General features: G+C 37.5%; 2 protein-coding genes across 2 annotated transcripts in view; one reads left to right on the top strand and one right to left on the bottom strand.

Moving 5' to 3' along the window:
• LOC110104673 (aminopeptidase P1) overlaps positions 1–23,163 on the top strand; it is a gene marked incomplete in the record, with an annotated part of 80,959 nt that overhangs the window by 33,330 nt on the left and 24,466 nt on the right.
• LOC114579869 (aminopeptidase P1-like) lies at positions 12,684–18,045 on the bottom strand. Its single transcript, XM_028695743.1, has 4 exons — positions 17,891–18,045; positions 15,673–15,740; positions 13,073–13,139; positions 12,684–12,813 (listed from the first exon to the last, which is right to left on the bottom strand). The coding sequence occupies exons 2-4, from the start codon at positions 15,738–15,740 to the stop codon at positions 12,691–12,693; spliced, it is 258 nt and encodes an 85-aa protein (XP_028551576.1). The 5' UTR covers positions 17,891–18,045; the 3' UTR covers positions 12,684–12,690.

Genomic DNA, 23,163 nt, shown 5'->3' with positions numbered 1-23,163 from the left:
CCAAAAACCTTTGGCTTGCCTGCCTGACGTCGAATAGCGCCTTGAGAGAGACGAAAGAGAGACGGAGTGAAGAACGAGAGGATCTTGTCTCTGATCATTTATTGAGAGGGAGCTTGTAGGGATTCACAACGGGTTTGCTCAACGGATCGCTCGACGTTCTTCGTTCGACGTGAGTTTCTCGTGGTGATGGCGGAGCGAAGGTAAGGACGTTAGCTTGGTTTGTTCTCTGCCAGCTTTCCAGGAATGGAAGCAGAAAGGACAGATAGTGTTGCGTGCTGCCTTGCCTGGGAGCTAGTCAATCGTTCCGGAGCTTCTTCTCCGATGCGCAGGCCACTTACGCAACTGGTGTGCGTTCCCCTCCACTGTGTGCTGTACTGATAGCATATTATGACGAGATATAGAAATGCTGCTTGCTTGGCGAGTATTTTTTCAAGTTGTTTTGTTAATGGAGTATGATGATGTTTAGCTGTCTGAAGAACATTTGAAATTGCTAGTATAATTTTTTAAGCTTATTTGAATTAATCATTTTCTATTCATTAATTTGGTTGTTGTCGTTCACGATTCATCTCAAAGTAGAAAAGTACATCATTGCTTATTATTCTCTATATGAGGTTAATCTCATGCAAACAGTTGTTCTAGATTAATAAGTGTTAGAACTTTAAGAACCTAGAGAATTACTTTGAAAGCTGTCTGTGTCAGTAGGATCAACCTGAAGCCAGAGGAACAGTTGATCATAAAAAATTTTCAAATTCGGCACAAGGACTCAAATTCTTTTGGTTATAGCGAAACAGTCAAAGCTTGTATCTTTTAATATTCTCTTAACATTAATTTTAGGAGAGTTATCAGAGTTATCTTCAGTCTAGCTTAACAACTTGCCTGTCTTTTTCGGCATTTGCAGCATAAAAATGCAATCTGAGTGCTCATCACTTCCGAAATCAAGAAACAATCGAGGTAGTCTTGATTTATAGCTATTTAATTTCACTCGTATTTGTGCAGTTTGGGGTACTCCTTTGAGATGATGAATATGACATCGTAGAGTAGAGTAACTGTTTATTGGGGAATGATATACTCCCTCTTCCAAGAGTTTATTAGCAGCGTATCAGAAAGGTAGAGATGGCGTCAGTTCTCGCAATCTCCACACACGTAGTTTCAGCTTCATTTCTATAGCCAGAATTAGGGAAATGAAGCGGGAAACAAAATGCGTTCGATGTAAGATTAAGTCGCGTTGATTTGATCTTTGTAGGAAATGGACGTTTATGAATTTCATGATTACTCCTATTTTAAATAGATTTCTTTCTTTACTTAAAAAAAATTCGCATTTTGAGTACTATTTTCCTGTCTATTGTGTTTTTCTTCTCTGAAATTTGCATGAGGGCAGGAGGGGCAGATGATGGTTTTTCTAGGGAAATCAGTGTAGTTTGGTTGCAAAGAGATCAATTTGTGATGTCTGGTGAGTCTTGTATTGTTCAAAGATGTAGTAGTTTAAGGCTACAGTTTGAGGTCTCGGTTTGATGATGTTTTTTCTTTCACACCGGTGTCTGAAATGGATAACTTTTAACCGATACGGGAAAATATGCAGCAGAACTGCCTTTATTAAGGGACATTATTAGCATACGTATATGGAACTATTCTTATTAGAGCTTTCTGACTTGATTCACATATACACATATACTCTCTCTTCTTGTGCTTTGAAAGAGATGAAAGACAATCAGTAAACTTTTGACTGAAGGGCAATCTGCAATCTAAAATCGTCATTTTCCACTCTAAGGATGCGTGATTCATTCTCAACGAACTCCATTTGGAGCTCTTTGCAGAAGGTTAGTGATTTTATCTCTGTAGTCACGTGTTGTCTTGGATGCGCAAAATCCGGTATGAGACATGAAAAGAATAAGTGTCGGGAACAGTGCATACATAAATATTGGCGTCGCACGTTCACACGTAACAGATACTCGAAAAAGTTGTCGTGGGCTGGAGCTGCGAGCCGATGTCATCATGGTTTGTGAGTATCCATGGCATTGGATATTGCCCTTAAGAACAGATGGGATGAGACTAATTTATTCCTAAATTTCCTAATTGAATTTTCTTTGATGGGCTCTAAACTGAAATTCGCCTTAATTTCAACTATTAGCTTTTAATTAGGCAATTAGTTTAGCATCTCTCTAGCATAAACACTTTGTGATATTTCGTTCATCACATAAATATTTAAATCGTTTAATTAAATAAAATCTGATGTGTTAAGCTAGAGGACAACGAAAACACTATTTGGAAAATCATTTAATAATCATGTTAGTGAAGTTAATTTGGTTCTATCTCTCACTCAACTTTTTTCAGATATGGCTTTGGGAATTTGATTGGAAAGAGCAGACTGTAAGTTTATGTGGGAGTTGAATATTGGAGTACTATACATAAGCAGTTAAAAAAGAGGAGTTTATCAGCAGACAACACTTAACGGAGAGATCAAAAATCACAGCAGGAACATTTATAATGAACAGCGACCATGCATTATATCGTATCTCTGCTATACAGTGTATCTGCCAGCGAAGCATTATTCTATCGACTTTCTATTTTTACTGGCGAAGACGTCTCTCAGAACGTAGTATATTATTTCGACTCAAGTCATTGGCTATTTTCAGAGCACAAAATTTTAATGTTTCCACATCCAGACACAAACTGTTGCGCTGAGAGGTAGATCATTATTTGTCATTAATTATTGGGAAATGAGATAGTTACCTCTTCACATTTTTAAAATTTTTTGGAGTTTGTGGATTGCTAGTCGATTATCTTGGTTATCTTCTATCATGATTTGCTCGCTCTGAGAATCTTGTCTGTGGATTTGAATTTGGGTGGAGAATCTTTGAGACACATTGATTAAACATCCTTGTTTTAATATTTGTATCTACAGGCCATCATCGTAGGTGTTAAGTATTGGTGAGTTATTGAATCGATATTTGTGGGACCTCTCTCTTGTACAATCGCTTTATGGACGGTTCTAGATCCATAGAAAGACATTAACGCTTAGTTGTAGGTTATTTCTTTTGTTTTATAATTGAATGATCCTCGTAATAATGCTCTGTACAAGCGGAATATTTATCGAGGAACAATCGTAATCGTGTCTCGTAATACTTCAAAGTAAGTTATACTTGTAATAGTTTTCTGATTAACGCCTTAAAGTGTCCTAAAGTATTGATAGAAGACCAACTACATCGATCAACGTTGATTCCTATACCTTTAGTCTTATTCATCTGTCGACTCTAGGAATCCCGTTAACGACGATGCAGTTTGCTATATGCTTGTTACTTAATCATTGAAAAGGCCATGAATCAAGTCAATTTGTAAGCAATGTCTTAGATACGACGTATCCTCGATCTGTCTTGACAAGTGTGGAGTAATCCCTGGTGTGCATATATTGTAGATCTAGAAGCACTTCTGTATGCTTGTATAGCTCCGTGTTGCAGATAATATTGCGTAGGGCGAAGGTAATACTAAAAGATCATTTTTAATTGTCTGACTCGACCCCCTCTTACTCAATCACCGTGGGAATTCTCTGGAACTTGAACGTCCATTACTATGTTATACGAACTCTTTTTGAGGTGTTAGTCGTAAGTGGACTGCTTCTTTTTTTTGTGGCACCAGAATTATTTTCTTTCTTTAATATTATAAAGGATACTCAAGAGAGAGGCTTTGGAACACCGACAAACGATTCTAGGTTCTAATTTGTTTCAAACCATTTTCCTCCCTTCTGCCACGGGGGTGTCCTTTTCGTACATCGGCTGCCTATTAGTACCCGGGATGTACTTGTAGATTAATTGACCCATCAACTGTCTTAAATGGTGATATGCATATACATTGTGTCGCACTAGTGGTTTGCTATGCTATCACGAGGTTGCACACACTAGGCACTTTTGTCTAATTACCAATTTGTCGCATAGCAAGTGTATTGAGGGCGATTTTGATGTATGCTAACTCAGACGACTCCTGAAGTAATATATGTAGGAGACCCTATTATTACAATCAGATTTATCAAGTGTTCTCACGCTTATCACACATAATCTTCAGGTGCTAGATGTCTGTATATATTTAGAAGTAGTGAGTATTTTAAATTGAGCGTCTCAATTTTACCTTCTCTTCAAGCATAGTGCAGTACAAGTTCAATGCGATACTTCGTAAGAGGTATCCACTGTATACTAGGGAACTATGAACTTGTGCCCAAAGGTGTCAGTATGCTATATGCATCACATGTTACCACACTGTTGGTTTAATTCACCACAAGTAGCTTATATTGTTGTATAGGAATCTCGTCCTGTTATTGCTACGAAGCTACTCTATAGTGACGTTAGTCGTTCAGGACACGCATTATCTCTGCATCAAATATATAGTGGGTGTAAACAGATGATCAGATGTCGATCGGAGTATCTTGCCTTTATCAAGCCTATCGGCTCGTTATTATCCTCTACGACACTTGATACTTTTCGAAAATGCTCTGAGAGATAGAGCTCGATATTAATAGGCTCGAGCTCGAATCGTTATTAGAAATAATCAAGCTAAACAGCCTTGAACTCGAAAGCTCGAATCTATCTGGGATTGAAAATGTCTAGAGCTCAGGATCTGAAGTTCGTTTGAGAGATTATCAACGCTTTTGTGATGGCCTAGGTGATATTTTTATTTCATAGATTATATAATATTTAATAATGATAAATTATATTATTACAATTATCCCATATAATAAATATAAATGATATATAAATGAAGTTCGTTAGATAATTGATAATGGCTTTCGGAGTCGAGTCAAGGCTGTGAAGCTTGAACAATCGAGCTCGTTAAGCATCGAGCTCGATTTAGGCTTCGAGACTCGAGCTCGAAGCTCGGATAAGCATGCGAGCTCTGCACCGTTACGGCACGATAGTATCAGGCGTCGGCTCGCAATCCGCTCGAGCGCCCCGAAAACTTCTACGTCCTACCAATCCAATATCACGATCCACCCTTTCACCGATCTCGGTGGTGGTGTAAGGCACGATTTTGTAGAGGACGGTACTATGTGCCAAGTGATCCATTGTACCTCTGTCAACACAACTGGTTGTATCCACAAGTATTGCATGATGCTCATTTGCAGAGGGACCGCTGTAAGTCAATCGATCTCCTAAGTATTTGTAGAAGACCTCATTGTCTTCATGGCATCATATACCACCCTTTCATAATCTCGGTGGGTTTGTTGCGGTTGCCATTTGTTTTGTAGGACGCGTCCTTTGATGTTTGATCTACCATAATTGCCATCTCAATTCAAGATCAGGCGCTTGTAGAAATTATCGTAAGGAGATCCCAAACATCAGTGTATATATTAGGTAGTGGGAACATCTTATATTGCTGTAGTGCATGTTTGGTATATAACTCACCGCAGTACGCATGAATGATGCTGCCATCGTCGGAGGACACTAGTTGATAACAGTCCACTACACATTTTTTATATAGCACGGTTCTTGGAAGCGTGTATGTTTTGAGTTTCCCCCGTTATTGACCCAATCTTATTTAAGTCCCCTAAGTCCGGGTCTTGTTAAAATGGTTATTCCAAATTCTTTTGAATCTTGGCAAAGTTCCATCTTGTGTTCAAATGATCTGAATTTGTTCAAATATGATTTTATTTCATTTGAATTTGATCTTACAGTTCAGGCTGATTTTATTTTGGATTTGAGAATTTTAGAATCATTGACTTTGAGAAGAACTTCCTAGTTTGACGTCCTTTCAGCTTTTAGAGTCAGATCAAAGTCGGCGGCCCTCCTCTCAACATCCTCAGTTCACTGGTCTCATAAAGTTCACTTGCATCTGTTCTCGTTTGTCCAAATATTTTGTTCTTTGATTACAGAACAGGTTCCGACAGTGTAGTACATTTTCACCGGAAAAAATGTCGGCAGCTCTCCCGACGTTTCCCCAAGTTAGGGGAACAACTACGGAGAAAACTCGGGCTCTTCCACCACAGCCGAATAAGGCGTGCATGGATAGCGTTGCCCTCTGTATGATGACACCCCTCGCGCCTGGATTTTTTTCCTTCGCTCACCACAGATACAGCACCTCCGCGCATGTCTTTATGATCTTGGTACTTTTACAAGAAGAGCATGCTGCTTTTCCCCCGCCCGGGAATGGTACTTTATGAATCATTCGTCTCTTGGACACCAAAAGAAGATTACACAGGCTCGGCTTGACACTCCGACGTGTGCGAGATCGCACCGGTTTCCTTCCTACGCTACGCTCAAATAGGCGTGCAAATTAGTGTGGGTTTTTGCCAAGATTAGACACAACATGTCGAGACAGGAGGGCGTGAGGGATCGTCGCTTACCTCAACAATAGGTGTATCTGTGCACATGTTGCCCTCACCCACTACCATAGCGCTCAATTAAAGGCGTGCATGAGGTAGACCGCCGGGCCCGACACGGTTAGCGGACGATAAAGAGGCGAGGGTTGCTCGCTAACACTTACTATCAGGTGATAACGCGCCAGATTGGCCTCCCTCCTCTCACGCGCTAATCGCTCAATAAAGGCGTGCATGGTCGTAGCCACCTGACTGCCACGCATTGACGAGTAAAGAAGCGGGAGGGGTAGCGACTGTCCTGCCTCTTCGCTAAGCGATCGGGCGTAGAAGGCAAGTCATACCCACCAAGGCGCAATAAAGCGAGTATAAGCGCGATTGTGTTCCCGGTCGCTCGTATCATATGAGGACTGTGAAGCCTGATTTAGAGAGGTGTATACCTTAGGGGTCTCGGTGACTCCGGCGCGTCGTGACGGTGAAGCGGAGCTCACGGATCGAGGGAGCTAGCGGGGCTCAGGCTAAAGCACAGTTTTTTTATTTTATGTAATCTTCAATTAATTTAAATAATATAATTATAAGGTTATAATAATATATAATAATTAATAATAATGATGATTAATTAAAATAACATCAGATTAAATTATGATTAATTAACCATAATAATTAGAGGTTATTTTAATTAATTCTAAATTAAGAATAATCTTAATATAATTAACCTAGTTAATTAGATTATATTTCATAATTATGATTAAAATTAACATAAAAAACTACGGTCTCTTCTGTTTTTTTGGAATTTACGGGATTGGCCGGAGAAGACCGTGAATGGAGAAAAGTTACCTTCAAGGCTTGCGAGCTCCTGTTCTCACTCCCGATCGAATGTTGTAGCTTCCGGACCTAACGGGATGCAATGCCGTCGAATGGAGCGCAAGCATGAGACAGTCCAGCAGGGTATGATGCGATAGAAATCGACAGACGGGAGAAATTACCTTCAAGAGCAAGCACAGCACCCGTTCTGGCACGATTGACCTCCTGAGCCGAGAAAGGAAGGTCGATCCGAATGGGGAAATCGGTCGAGGAGCGTGTCGACATCGGGCGTCGGAATGGGAATGTTCCGACTCCCTTCGTGGTCGTGGAAAATGAGGGATAGATCGGAGAGAAGCTTGCGGGTAAGAGAAGAGCTTCCGAACGTGAGAGAGCCCGGCTACTCCATTCCTTTGGCTTTTTTAACGACCACGGGAGCCGTCGGTAGGCACGTGGAAGAGCGTCGAGTCGTAATCTAGTGCGACTGGAACGACGTCGTGGCTAACGACGGCGGGAGCAAGGGAGCAGGTAGGGATTGTTGATGTTGATTTTTTTTTTTGATTTTTTTTTTTTAGGCAGGCAGGTTAACAGTTGCAGGAAAGGGAAGGTGCAATAAAGCACTAGTGGAGAAGAGTGACTGTTCTCTTTGGTGTATAAACATATATTTGCGGTGTACATAAATCAAGTGAAGGCTATACAAAGACTTTTTGGGTATGTAAATTAGAATAAAAAAAAAATAGTAAAGAGCTCTATTATCTCTTTTGAGAGCTAGCAATTATTTCTATAGGTTTAATATAGAGTTATAAATTACTTGTTTCACCTTTAATTCATGTAAGCATTTGATGATGTTAGAAGAGTTTTAAACATATATTATTCTTTACTCAGTCATGATTCTGTAGAAATTAGCTAGATTGCCCTATTATTTACTGTCGAAGAGTCCAAAGACGTGAAAAGTGTCTGTTGTAGATTTTCCTTACTCATGTATAATCATCCAGGTTTGATCTATAAGGGGTCAAAATGGGGTGTAACACTTGCCGTGTGATTCAACACAAAATACGCTTATCACACCCAGATCTTGAATGAAATTGAAATGCCATTCAATCTTTTTGCTCTCATTAATGTCTTATGCATGATCTACCATAACTTTTAAAAACTTGTTGAATGCTGAATACTAATTGCTACCGTATTAATCTTGAGTCCTCCCATATTCTTCTCTAGGTTGATGTTGGTATGAAGGTGTTGATCCATCCTACAGCACTATACCAAAAATTTGACTCATGAAATCGCTTGCTTCAAACCCACCATACAAAGTTTTTAGTGAGTGTGTCTTAGGGTATAGACAATGACAAAAACACTAGACGGTTGTTTTGGCGTGGTGGTTCGTATTAACATCAGCAGATACAGATATCTTCATTTAAATTTTTTAGTGTCAATAGTTTTAATCAAGAGTACAATTGATCATTAACACTTTTGTTTTATATTAGATTTAATATGCAGTTAGCAAATGATCTGAAATTTGTTGTCAGATGGTTGTTGTTATGATACGTCCACTGAGAACGGTCGATTGCTAGGAACAGACGGCGTTTACGTGGCAATAACCGGGGAAGAAGTCCAAGACCTTGCTGTACGACAGACGGCGCAAGCGCCAAGTTCAAAAGAGTCAGAAATATGGATAAGGATTTTTATTATGGTGAAGTTTTAGGAGAAATTGGAAATGCAGGACTAATTTAAGGATTCCTTTTGATTGTTATGCCAGTTAAATACTCTACTTTCTAGGGTATAGGGCAGTGAATGTGGCTGATTTTGGGATCTCTTAGGTTTAGGTTTTAGGGCTTAGATTCTTTTAGAGATTGGGAGATCGATCTCCTCTCGAATAGAGATTACTTGTAATCTTGTTTTTTTTTCTTGTTAGTTTGATTTCTGCCACTAAAATCTACTGTATTCCGTGATTTTCATTGGTTTTGGAAAGTTTTCCCTGTTCTTCGAAGATTGCATTAGGAAAATACTTGGTCTACAAGTGTTTTATGAAGAGAAGTACTTTGAGTTCCGCAATGTACACCCAAGGTAGATCTGAGTTCGTACAAGCAACCTAGTCAGTAGAATTCGGCAAAAACGACACGAGTAAAAGGGTTGATTCTAATGAGAAATCAGAAGAACGAAAGCAGAATTTAGCGGATTGGAGAATAGAAAACAAGTAAAATACTTTGATTAACAACAACAACAAGAAAACAAAGCAAATACATTTTTCTTCTCAATTCGAGAGAAAGATATCCTCCCCAAAATCTCTAGCCAATACATGAGCCAATCAACACAAAACCCTAGATCTCAAAGATTGCAGTTCAATCTCAAGATGCCCTACCCTACCTCTCGAAAACCAAGACTATAATCTAAATGCCAAGAGGATGTTACAAAGAATCCTAAACAGCCCTAACTTTAAATTTTCCCTCGCATAATCAGCAGTTTTAAAGAACAACACAGTTGGGCCCAGATTAAGACTTCTGCCCCTTCTTCTGGCTCCTGGTTCCGCCCCATGCTGGCCCGTCCTGTACCGAAGACCCATGTGGACAAACCTGAACCAGCCTCCATTTGGAACAGTTAGCCTGTTGGCCACCAGTCAACAATTATCCCCCTCCCTAAGACTCATCTTGTCCTCAAGGTGAAAAGAAGGAATTGGAATCTCACTCTGTTCGCTCTGGTTCAAGTGGCATCAACTCTGGAATGTCTTTCATCCTAGATAACGCACTATCCTTGGTTCCCCTTTTTATTAACTCTGCTCCACTAATCTCCAGTTTCTAATCCACTTCCAGCCTCACTTCTCAGCGGTATATGGCAAACGTCCACACAATTACATGCTCTCTAGAGCTCTCTCAATATGCGAACAACATGGAAACTGAGTAGTATAGTGGCCGTCAATTCAATCGATATGGCCACTGATTCTTATGCATTCACGCCACATCTCATAGAAGACCTAACATCTTGACATGGAGTCAATTTCCGTTCGCTCTTGTAAGAAACACTGATTTCATCTACCTCTATAGGCTCTTTAGCTTCAAGAATACTCTTTCTCCCACATCATATTGTATTTCTCCTGCTGTGTATGCTGCCCGCTTCTTCATGATTTGTGTGATGGTAAATCGCATGAAATTCTTGTTGTAGTAGTATATAGAGGGAAACAATTGAATCGGGTGAAATGATGGACATTGACTGTCTCCTTATATATGATTATGATATGCATGGATTAGATGAAACTATGATTGCTTGAATAGTCCAACATAATCTTGGCACATGACTGAAGTGTGTTGAATTTACGTCAAAAGGATAAGTGATAAGACACTTAGGTTGTGTTTAACATCCTACTATTTTAAATACATTCTGACGAAAACGAATCGTCATTTGTAACATTTATAATAGAGATCTTGTTTCACGACTCAGTATCTCAGTAAGAAATTCTATGTTGTTATAGAGTATTGATTGATTTATTGAGTCATCTTGAATACTATGATACAATGGTCACTTGATTCATCCGAAGAGGTTTTGCAATGATAACAAAACCGATAAAGAGAGTGTTTTCTTGATTTGTGCAGGGATCGCTAAGAACATGATGAATCGGAAGTTTTGTTAATGTATAGACTACAATTGTCCGTAATAGAGTTGAGTTCATATGTTCTTAGTGGTATTCGCCAGGAATCATCTACAGCAGAGGAGAAATTGTAGGAGATAAGAAAATTTTAATATAGAGAAAACCGCAAAAAGATAAATCTATAGCGTAGGCCCATTGATAATCCACTATTAGAATAGGAGAGATACTAAAAATCCCCTTATCTCCCATTAAAAGAAGAGGATTATGTAGGAACACATTGATTGATTCTGGATATGCAGGAGATTATTAAAGTTAGTATTCACATCGTATATAATTAAAAAGCATAATAAACATATAATTTGAAGGACAAAACATGTAAAGACTCGCGATGATTACCTATGGTGCGTGTGTAATATAACGGGTGGATTGGAGCCAAAAGAAATGTAAGAGGAGCTCTTTATTTTCCTATTATCTTCAGCTCATCTCGCGTTCAATAGGAAAAAGAGAAGCATTATTTATAGTCTTTCTGGGTGGAACATTTCGGTTGAATCAAACATGACCAAAAATTCAACAACACTCTAATGCACATGGTCTATATTGTTCACATTGTAGTTGATAATTATCAAAACAATTGAACGACTTTAATGATGCAAAATCGAGTGAAAATTTGCCTTGTTATATTTCGTTCATGAGCTGCTCGATTTTACTATAAGTTGCCACAATCGAAAGTCATTTAATACATCAAATTAATGGCGTCAAAGAGTTCCAAAATATAATTCAATGCTTCAGTTTGTTATCTTCATTTGTTCATTGCATCCTTCGCATAAGATTCAATTAGTCGTAATGTTGAGTTTCAATTTAGAGTTTGATCTTGATGAATCTCAAGGTCAGTAACTCGTGATAGCTGGAATTTTGGCAGATACTAGCCTGAGTTGGACCGGGTTGATTTCGATTATTGGAAGTTTTCCAAATTCAAATATCACATTGAGATTTGTGGGAACCTATGAATTTTTGGACGTCATATTAAGTTTAATATTTGAGGCATCAAAATACAATCTTCTATGCTCTTTGTACTAATGTGAGTCTTTAGTGTTAGCATATTCTAATGGTGAAATTTTATTCACTGCAAAAGTTCTTTGTAGGAAATAAAATTAAACTTAGTAAGAAATTTTAATTGCAATCTTCCCCGAACATTTATTTATGTAGTTGTTCACGTTCGTAGGACTTTTACAAAGCATAACAATGGACATTCTGAGCAAAACTGGAAATACCGAACAACAATTCCTTTACTTCAGTGACTTTCTTAAGCTGGTATCATAAAGGTGCCCAATATGACAATGTGTTTCAAGTACTGGTGCCCTGCATCTAGCGAATTTAAAGGGCCAGATACTTTGGCATAAGATGCTTCAAACCTTATTGGGAGCTCGGGGTACTAATCTGTGAGTTAAGCTTACGTGTTACGTATACAAACTGGTCCTAGGTAGATTCAAACTTCATTTGCCCAATCAAAAGAGAGATTTGGGCCCAACCTTAAAGATAAAAGAAGAATATCAGATGCTCAACAGATATTGTTTTATGTCTGGTGCGTGAGGTAATCTGAAATTTGGTTGCCTAATTCCAAGTTATGTCAACTGGTGTTTTTATCCCAGGCCATATTGATCGCTTAGATTTCAGCTCTTATGTAGCAATAAGCAGTCAAACAGCATAGCATTAAAAAAAGATAAAATAAAACCATACGCAGCAGTAATAACATGTTCAGTGTGTGAAAAACAAATCCAGAAATAATTGTAAGTCCAACAACAGCAGATAGCATGTCTTATCTTGTCAGCGATGGTTTGCCAAAAATGTAATCAGTCCGTTATCTATAGGATCAAAGTATTGTTCTCTTACTTATCAACAAAAAACACATAAATGTGTAGAGAAGAATAAGAAAAAAAAAAATAGTGCTCAAAGCAGAAATAGTAGTGTAAGGTGAGTTTGATAAGGTGAAAAATACCTGTGCACACCGAAATCAAAAAACATATATGCTATCAGCGTCAAGCTCTGCACAAGTTCCAGCCTCTGGTTCATAATGAATGATTGACGCATTTGGACCAACAGATGAGATGGTTGGAAAACTCAATCCTTTAAAGTGCTTCAAAACAAAAAACAGAAATAAACAATCTGCTGTTTGCATAGAATAGACAAAAAAAGCTAAAACAAGGCAATCATTTGCCTCACATATAAAAGAAATAAATAAAAGGGCAAGACATGTCATTAATTCTAGTAAATAGCTATTGAACCAACAGTATACAAATATTAGAGAAGAAAATGAGTATCAGGGATTTCAAGGTCAAGGCCATGGAAGCCCATAGGGCATTGGCATGTCCCAGGATCCATCAAAGAAGGCTTACCTCTTTCTTAGCACGAAAACTCTCCAATTTGTCACTCACGGATACCTCTGTCAATTTTTCAGTTTCCCTGCCAGCAATTTTAGATGAAAATAGGTACGATATGAAAAAAAGCTCATTAATATGGATAAGAATTTAAAATAAAAGAGTGCAAGACCAATATTTATCTTGTAGCAAAAATGTTTTATAGAAACAATCATCTATATGCAGCCCACCTAAGCCTATTGGTCAGAATCTTAGACTTCTAAAGAAGAGGTCTTCCGTCTTAGGTTCGAGATTTTGGATATGTAATGTGCATGAATTGAGATTAAATTTGCTCAAAGTTCCAAGAAAAAGCATCAATTGAGATTTATACTTTGGAAATTAGAGGCTAATTGTTTTATCCTGCAAAGCAAAGTCATTATGCGGATAAATCAAGGCTCGCTAACATGTAAAAGGTAACAACTACGAGAGGACAAGGTACTTATTAATGATCCCAATTTTTCTTGAATGAAAAATGCATTGTGGACAGTTTTCAATGCAACTTCTGAGTGTATTTTGTAGATAAAAGATGAAACTTTTTTATTTTTGTTTTCACAAATTTTCAATCATAATCGAGATTGCAGATCCAACCACATTAACAAGGGCTTGTTGATAGTGAATCATGCTCTACAGAAGCTCCACCTCTCCACTACTCTTCATGATTCTACCTGCAACCGGTTCAAAACATGCCACCACTAACTTCTGCAACACATCTGACTACGCTGATGATTTCGCATACACCGTTGATCACAAACTACTCAGGGCAATACTGTATTTATACACTTACTATTACACATATAAATGTATCCATTTGCCATATTTGAAGTTAATGAAGTCATAGCTGTAACTCATCCTCACTGGAATTCAGACATGCAATTTCCTTATAGGTTCTTCATTCTACAGCTTGCTCTGCTTTCTGTATTTCTCCTTCTTCCAATACTGTATTGCTTTTAGATCTTCAACATGATATCAAAGCTACTTGCTTAACAGCCCCTAAGAAAATTCCTTATTCTTCTTCTTATGGCCAACTCAACAAATTCCTCTACCAACACTCCAACTTCCCACAGTCCTATCTAAAACGCCATGGATGAAATCTCCATTCAAACTTCTCTAAATTTTCTTCTCTCAAATATCAAAAATATTGTGCACATCCAACTTATTGACAACAACTACGGAACTACCCCACTTGGCATTCCCAAATCTATAAACTATTCATTGCCAATGGCTTTGCAAGTCATCTCGATGACATGACACCCTGCCCACCGAAACACCTCGTCTTGGACACTGGGCAACTCACTTTGAACACATAATACATTCGATGGCTCCTCCAAGATCAAAACTTAGTTGTTGCCTTCTTCTTCATCATCTCTCCATCTAGTCTACCTTACATTCTCAATTTTAATTCCAGCCACTCCATTTGTACTATGCTAGAACAGTGCCTATACTCTATCAATTGGTCCAAAGTTATTCAGCTGAAGAATGAACTCTACTCTCTCACCATAAAAAATCAGTCTATGACTAACTACCTTTCTACTATTAAGAAACTTGTTTATAACATTATCGTTGTCGGTGGCTCCATCAATACGGGCGACGTCATTCTTTACATTTTGAATGGCCTTCCCCCAAACTATCAAGCCTTCTAAACAACTTTTCAACCATCATTCAAGACGATCTCCACTCTCTATTGAGCAACAAGCAAGTGTGAGGCAGGAAACAAATTGAGACGATCAGCACGCTCAGGAAGGATCGGCCAAGTCACTCATGTGCCAAACCTTGGACAGAGGGTTCCGATTCAAACAGAGGCAGTTGGTCTGGCTAGGTTCACACAAAGGATCGGGAGGCTGCTTTGTTGGTTCCATTCAGACGTAGAGATGTGGGGGGTTGTTCGTGCGAGTGAAGCGGGGTGGGACTGAGGAGGCTGCGGGAATTTGGTTAGAGTCGTAAGTGGAGGAGAGAGTCTGGGCAGGTCGCAGGTGAGGCTTGAGGGAGTCTAGGCCAGGAGTTGGAAGTGGGCGTGCCCTGGTTTAAGGTTGGGCCGGCCGAGTGCAGCGGGAGCAGTTTCACGAAGCTTGTTCGCTTGTTGGGTGTGACTGGATGGAGGAGATCAGGACAGCATGGGTTGAAGTCGAACTCGGCTCGCGTGTGAGAACGTGAGACGGAGAACTGCAGTAGAGGGCTCCAAAATGAACGAGAATCTCCACTGAATTGCATAAGAGAGCATAAGTTCTTCCGCTATGTTTCTTTGTTCTTTTTACACGCATTGAGGCAGCGATTGCTTCAACGACGTGGAGGAGGCGACGTGCGCGAGCACGACGTGGGCTTTCTCTCCTCTCTTTTTTTTAATTAATTTTAATTTAATTAGTTTAATAGAAATTTTATTAAATTTCAACATTATTGAACAAGACAACCTATACATAGGATAGAAATATCGAAGGGAAGCCAAATTATACATAGGACAGAAATATTGAAGGGAAGCCAAATTTGGTGAACGTGAATAAGCAGACACTGACTAAAAAAAAGGTTATTAGTTCTCTTATTTTCCCAAATAGAACAATTAGGAAAGAAAAAGTATAAAAACTTACTGATGCTTTCTTTTGTGTGTTTCCTCTGGTTCAGTAAAGAAACCAGCAGCTCCATAAACCTTTTGCATCTGCATCAAATAGAACTTAATATGAACTGCTCCGTTCCATTGATAGTTTAACTATAAAAAGTAATCAGAAATTGAATATTTTACGAGTTAAAATACTTAAAAATCATCAAAGGATTAACCTCTCTGTACGACAAGGATACGACAGCATGCATCAACCCCTCCCTAGATATTGCACTTGGGGAGTTTAATGAACTATGCACGCCTCTTTTTTATTAGTGTGCTATAAAGTAGACTAAAAAAGGTGAAAAGAAGGGAAAATTAATTAATCCATCAATTTTCTGAGTTCAATTTTTATTTGGAGGAAATACTATCAATATGACTTCTGTACTTATGGAAAAAATGTTAAGGCATCATGTCCAATACTTGTGATAAAAGAAATTTAGAAAAATATTTACCAAAAAAAAGCACTAGAACTTGAAATGTTTTCATTATTTACCTTGCAAATATTACTCAATTCAATAGATTATCACGATTGTGACTTGACATGCAAAAACATTCCACTAATTCAGCTATACTACTTTCCCAAAGTAAAGTTCAGTGAGTTGCAAAAATGATAGACCGGTCCCTCCTAGATTGCCCAGGAGTTACGTATACGGGGCGGAACCAGGCCCGCTCCCCTTGGGATGGGACTGGGGGGAAATTCAAATGGGAAGGGGCTGGCTAAGGGGGGGGAGGGGGGGAGGAGGGAGGTGATTGGAAAATTTCTGCATCCACTTCCTCTCAAATGAAAGTTTATCAACATTATCAAGTATTATGCACCAAGAGTACACTCAATCACATTGTGGCACCAAGAGAGTCACACACACTTGAACTTAGCTCAACTATAGCAGAAGGCAGACACGTCATAAGAGCCATAAATTACATAAACCATTTGATCCCAAACAAACCAAAACCTCTAATAATACATGATAGAGAGTGAATCAATATGAAATCAAAGTTGGCTTATCTACACTAGTGATCATACCCATTTCCAAACCAAAATTTTATGGGTGAGTGTCAATCACATGGTATTTCTATACCAACATATGTTTCAACCATCTAATGTGAGGCTAAAATCAAAGGCTTTCATAAGCCTTAACATTAAGTTCTCCCCCAAAATTGTTTTTTGGATCGCAAATGAAGTTAGCCGCCCATGCTCCAATGCATTATGCATGATAAAGTTACATCCAAACAACAAATGATTGCAAGCTAGCTAGAATGATATTCAGCATACTGATAACTCTGTTTAACCTCTGCAATACTGATATTAACCAAAATGGCTAAAGAAATACTACAAAACAGTTTCCTTAATTTGATACATGATTAATCTTATAATACATCACAATGAATATCCTGTCTTTATTGTCCAGAACTGCCCAAAAATTCTCTTTAGGGAGAAGTTCAATAAATATTCATTAGCATATCATTCATCAATAAATGAATGATGTCGGAGATTGGAAGGAGAGAAATAAGAAAACGATAACCTTTAATAGAAGGTTTGGCATACAAATGGAGTGAAGTAGGCGTATCAAAGGGTGCTTCAAATAGCATCCATAAATTTCAGCTAAGATTAATCCATGCACTGCACTAAGATTTGAGTTAAAAAAATAGCTCCTATTAAATGATAATTATAGTATTAACTATAAAAATTGGCAGCCTAAACTTCTACAGGAATTGCATTTAATGCCCAGTGGCGAACAAATATTCACAAATTCTAAGATAGCCAGTGAGCCTCAGCAAACAGATCATCTAGCCAAGACTGCCAATTAAAAATTTGAAGACAATCACAAGCATGATTACGTCTCTTTTATTCATAGCTAGGATTTTCAATTCCCTAGCAACAATTCATTACATTGCTTCCATGCATCATCTTATACCTAGAACGAAAAGAATAGTAGCATCAAATTCAATCTGAAAAACTACATTCAAAACCAAAAACATTTATCTTTATCATTTTCAATAGGGGGAAAAGCAAATCAATGCTCGTTACGACAGCAAGCTTGAATATAAATATAAGAGCAGGAACCTTATTATCACACAACTATATTAATCATGCTTAGCGTCCAGGTCAACAGAAAGTCCAATGACATCGGGAGTAAAAACTAATACAAAAAAGGTTTTGATGCAAAAGGATGCAGACAGCAAATATATGGCACAACCGCACAACTCACCTCACCATCCAGCCACACAAGGTATTGGACAACAGCTGCACCATCCCGAATATGCGCTTTTCTTAAACCATCCAACTCAAAATGATTCTGCAATAAGATGACACAATAGTTGGTTACCTCATCAACGAAGCTTAATAACAATAGTTAAGGACATACATGAGATGGAATAGAAATGTAAGTTAACCAAATTATTAACCAAATCAACTTATAAGACTAATGAAGTAGCTAGTAGTTACATGTATTAGGCATAAAATTATTTAAGAGTAGATGAATAAACTGAGTGGAAAACAGTAATGATAATACTAAACTGAGCAAAACACAAAATAGGTATTATGACGCCACAAACATGAGATAACTCTTTTACCAATGGATTAAAAGAACACCAACATTATATGAATTGGGCTACAACAAAGGAAAGTTTCATAACGTCTTTTTAAGATTCATGTCTCCTTAAAATGATGGTAGAAACTGAAGATGAGAGGAAATGGAAGCTCCACTATAAGTAGGCACCTGCCAACTTAGCAAATGTCTTGAATTGCTGAAACAGTTTGTGGCAACCAACGAGGCAGATCACAAGTAAAAGAATGAAAATGAATCTACCTTCAAGAGCGTTAACTATTAAAAATTCCTTGAAAAAAAATTGTTTGGAAGATAGAAAAATAGTCTCAATAATAATTTAAATAATATTTTGATAAAACAACAACTCCTTCACAATGATTACCGAATAAAGCACTGCTTCCAGCAAATATTTACCATATTATCAAAAGTATAAAAAGGTTCCTAACTACATATGATCAATATTATCCTAAAGTTGAAACTTATAGAACGACTCCTCAATGATTTGCGCACAAATTCAGTATCAGTGTCAAGCAGATACAAAATGGAAAATCAGATGATACCAATTCACATCTTTTATAGTTAAATTTAGGAAAAGAAATAGAGGGGAAGTGAGGAAAAGAACTTAAGGAGAAAAAGAATTTGGATTGAATGAGGAGGAACTTGATTGAGGTAAATTTTGTAAGATTTTATATTGCCTATTTTATTTTTTATTTGAATGCATACTCTTTTTTTTTTTGTAGATTGTGTTGTGATCTCTCTAATGTATTTGAATGCATACATAGAAATGAAGAAATTTATGTTTTAGGTTGTACAAAAAAGAAAAAGAAATCAGAGTATTTTAAGTGAACTAGTTTACCCAAATGTTCTGGAAAACGAGCTGACATACTCAAACGATGTTATAGGAAATAATAAAATTTTGTATATTTGCAACTTCACCATTATTATGTTTATTCTAGCATTTCAATTTCAGTTTATTCATATATAAATTAATTCATTCATTAAGTAGTGTAGCCCAATTTAGGATTGTTAAAGATAAATTGTATTGGAAAGGTGAAATAAGTCATATATGGAAAATAGGCCCGTACAAATAAAGGTGAAAGACTTAGAGGAGATATTGGAACCCTTAGAGCTGATGGGGGTTCGTCAGAGAGAAAATTGGGCCAAAGAAGTGTTGATTAAGTAGAAAAGTCTTCCGAACTACGAGTCCACGTGGGAACCATATGAGATGACAGAACATCAGTTTCTAGATTTTCACTTTGAGGACAAGATGAAATGTACGCATAAACTTCTTCTAAATGTTATCTTATTTTCATTAAATTCTGCTTTTAATTTCGAGCATTTTGACATATAGAAGCATATGGAAATATTAATCTACTTGTATATGTATAACTCTTAAATGAATAGCTGTTTAATATTAACTGTTAATTAAAAATTCAATAATAATTAATTAACTGTACAATTATGTAATTTGTTTAATATAGTTTAATACATATGCTGTAGTAAAGCATTTAGCCAAGCATGTAATGGCTTGATTAGATCCTACGGCTGGGAATAGCTAAATGGCATTAGTGGATTTAGGTTTATATATATTAAATTAATAGTAGAGAATAGGGCATCAAATAATTAGTATATTAACCTTTTTCCTTAAACCCTTTCATCTTATTCCATTCTCCCTACCCGATAGAGACTCTGGCGCTGAAGCTGGCTGTGAAGAGCTGGGAAGGAAAATGCTGGTGCTGCTGCTATAGGCTACTGTAGAAGAAAAGAATTCAGCAAACTAAGGTAAAGAGATTAGGTAGATGCTGTAGTTAGTGGCTGAATTTATTACTGTTGCTAGAATTAAGTGTTGTTTGCTGAAATCAGCAATGAACATGCTGATGTTTGTTGAAATTTAGGTATATAAAACAGTTGGGAGCTGTTGAATTTGGTGTGTAAGTATTGAAATCAAAGTAGTTGATGTTGAATACGCTGCTGGAATCAGCTGTTATAGCTGAAATTAGTAAGGGATGAAGAAAGTTAGTTGAAATCAGATAAGGGCGTTTGTTGAAATTTAGTATGTTGTTGTTTGTTGCTATCGCTGTTATGAATAGGGGTTGTGGTAGTTAAATTTAGGAAAAGAAATAGAGGGGAAGTGAGAAAAATAACTTTAGGAGAAAAAGAATTTGGATTGAATGAGGAGGAACTTAATTAAGGTAAATTTTGTAAGATTTTATATTGCCTATTTTATTTTATTTTTTGAATGCATACTCTTTTTTTTTGTAGATAGTGTTGTGATCTCTCTAATGGTATTTGAATGCATACATAGAAATGCAGAAAGTTATGTTTTAGGTTGTACATAAAAGAAAAAGAAATCAGAGTACTTTAAGTGAACCAGTTTACCCAACTGTTCTGGAAAACGAGTTGAGATACCCAAACGATGTTATAGGAAATAATAAAATTTTGTATATTTGCAACTTCACCATTATTATGTTTATTCTAGCATTTCAATTTCAGTTTATTCATATATAAATTAATTCATTCATTAAGTAGTGTAGCCCAGTTTATGATTGTTAAAGATGAATTGTATTGGAAAGGTGAAATAAGTCATATATGAGAAATAGGGCCGCACAAATAAAGGTGAAAGACTTAGAGGTGATATTGGAACGGTTAGAGCTGATGGGGGTTCGCCAGAGGGGAAATTGAGCCAAAGAAGTGTTGATCAAGTGAAAAGGTTTTCCGAACTACGAGGCCACGTGGAAACCATATGAGATGATGGAACATTAGTTTCTAGATTTTCACCTTGAGGACAAGGTGATTCTTTGAGAGGGCGGTAATGTTAGACCGGTTCAACCCCAACCAGCCCCCTTGAAGGGGTCGGTTCTTTGCTACAGGAGGAGGGGCGGCAGCAAGCCCAAGGAGAGAGAGGGAGGAGTGGGTCCCACTAGGAATTCAAATTCAAACTATTTGAAGGCAAAGGAGGGGGCAGCAAAGGCAAGGGAGTAATTTGGCTTAATTAATTGATTGTATGCTTTAAGTAGGATGAAGGAATTAGGGTTAGGTTTTGATGCATGATTAGTGTTTCTCTTGGAGTTCTCTTTGGTGTTTTGGGCTCTAGACTTCTGGTCTAAAGATTGAGAGAGAACGATCCTCCTCTCGAATTGAGGATCAATTGTATCTTTGTTTCGGTCTTGCTTCGTTTTGATTTCTATAAGATTATCTACTGTTTTTTATTGTTCCAAGAAGAAATTTTATCTAAGAAGAAATTTTATTATAAGAGTAATTTTGAAATTCTGCTTGTTTTTAAAGTTCGTAAGTTGTTTGTATGGAAAGATACCGAGCGGTACATGTTATTGTTTGTATGGAAAGATACCGAGCGGTACCGAGCATGTACCGCTCGGTACCGAGCGGTACTGGCTCGGTACCGAGTTTTAATTCTTGTTGTTTTAAACTCCATGAGCAAATGAAGAAAGCCCATTACCTGCAGTTGTCGAAGCCAAAGTATACGAAAAAGGAAGCAGGTAAAGTTTAAACAGTGGTCGAACAGGTAGTGTTGCCTTCGGTTCCAGCTCCGACTTCACACGAAGCGTGACGAACTCAAACAAGCGGTCGAACATGAAGAAAGGTCGTTCTCGAGCACTCCTGCCAGATCGAAGAACTCACTTGTGGTCGAACACGAAGCAGCTCTCAAAAGGGACGAAGCGGAAGCAGCGCGCTCGAAAGATAAGGAATTTGTTCTTTGTTGTGAGCTCCGTCGAATCCTAATGAGGCGTCGCCTCACGCTGGCTCGAGGCGTTACGCCTCGACGAGTACGCCTCGCTGAAAAAAATCGCACGCCTTGTCAAATACATTGAGGCTTAAGCCTCAAGGCGCCGGGTTAGCGCCTCGAACTGAGTCGCGTCTCTATTCGGAAGCCTCGACCGCTTTTTTAATCTATGGTTCCCACCAAAGTTCTTTTATTTTTCTCGTTGTTTTACCGATTATTGTTAGGTTTTCTTGCGAACACAATTATTTCCCATTCGGGTTACTTGCGAACTCAAGTATTTCCTATCACAAACATAGCTAAAGATCGGGATTAATAAAATCACACATCTCTCAAAAATATAACAGAAAAAAATGTCATCTGGCCCAAAAACTTAGGAAGCACCAAGTGAAAAGATCTAACTTCAAATTTTCTTCTTAGAAAAAGGCTAATATAGACAATGAAGAAAGGGGGTCATCACAAGCATAAAGCTTCCGACTTTCCACCATAAGATGACTCCAAACCTCAATTTCTAAAAAGATTGTAGTAGTAAGAGAAGAAAGCTCAAACAATGTCTGTTTGAACATAATCAACCAAAGAAATATTGTGAATAAAATTCAATTTTCTTCTCCACCTAGCATATTTATGAAAGTAAATAGCGTTATGATCACCCTCCAAAAGCCATTTAACTTTTGACCTTGGATGCCAATAAATTTCTTACTCTTTCAACTTCTCGTAAAGCTAAAATTTATAATGATCATGTCATTCAAGCTCTAATGGCGAACCAATACAACATTTCAGTGTTGCATTCAATGCTATCAATTTTAATTAAAATAACATGCTTTTTTGCCCAAGAAAATTATGAATATTTCATTTTCAAAACTTACGCCTTCTTCTCAACACCGTGAATTTAGTACCCAAGCATTTAACACTATTACTAGCACTATGAAAGCCTTTCCACAAAGAAAATATCATTTCTTTAATAAAACCATCAGAATAAAGAAACATAATTGCAAATTTGAACAATTTCAATTTGACATAACGAGTTAGATTAGAATTAAAAAAAATGAATGAATGGAGAATATTTATTTTTGTCAACTTGTCCATTAAAAGGAAAAAAAATTCACACAAAGGAGAGAAGAAATATGTTCAATTCAGCAAAAATGTCATTTTCCCTGTTTAATAAACGATAAAAATATTGGTTGGAGATTTCAAA

This window comes from Dendrobium catenatum, unplaced genomic scaffold (assembly GCF_001605985.2).
Source record: "Dendrobium catenatum unplaced genomic scaffold, ASM160598v2 fragScaff_scaffold_72, whole genome shotgun sequence".
NCBI classification, from domain to species: Eukaryota; Viridiplantae; Streptophyta; class Magnoliopsida; order Asparagales; family Orchidaceae; genus Dendrobium; species Dendrobium catenatum.
Note: the sequence above shows the minus strand (reverse complement) of the source record. Positions and strands in the feature narration are given on the sequence as shown.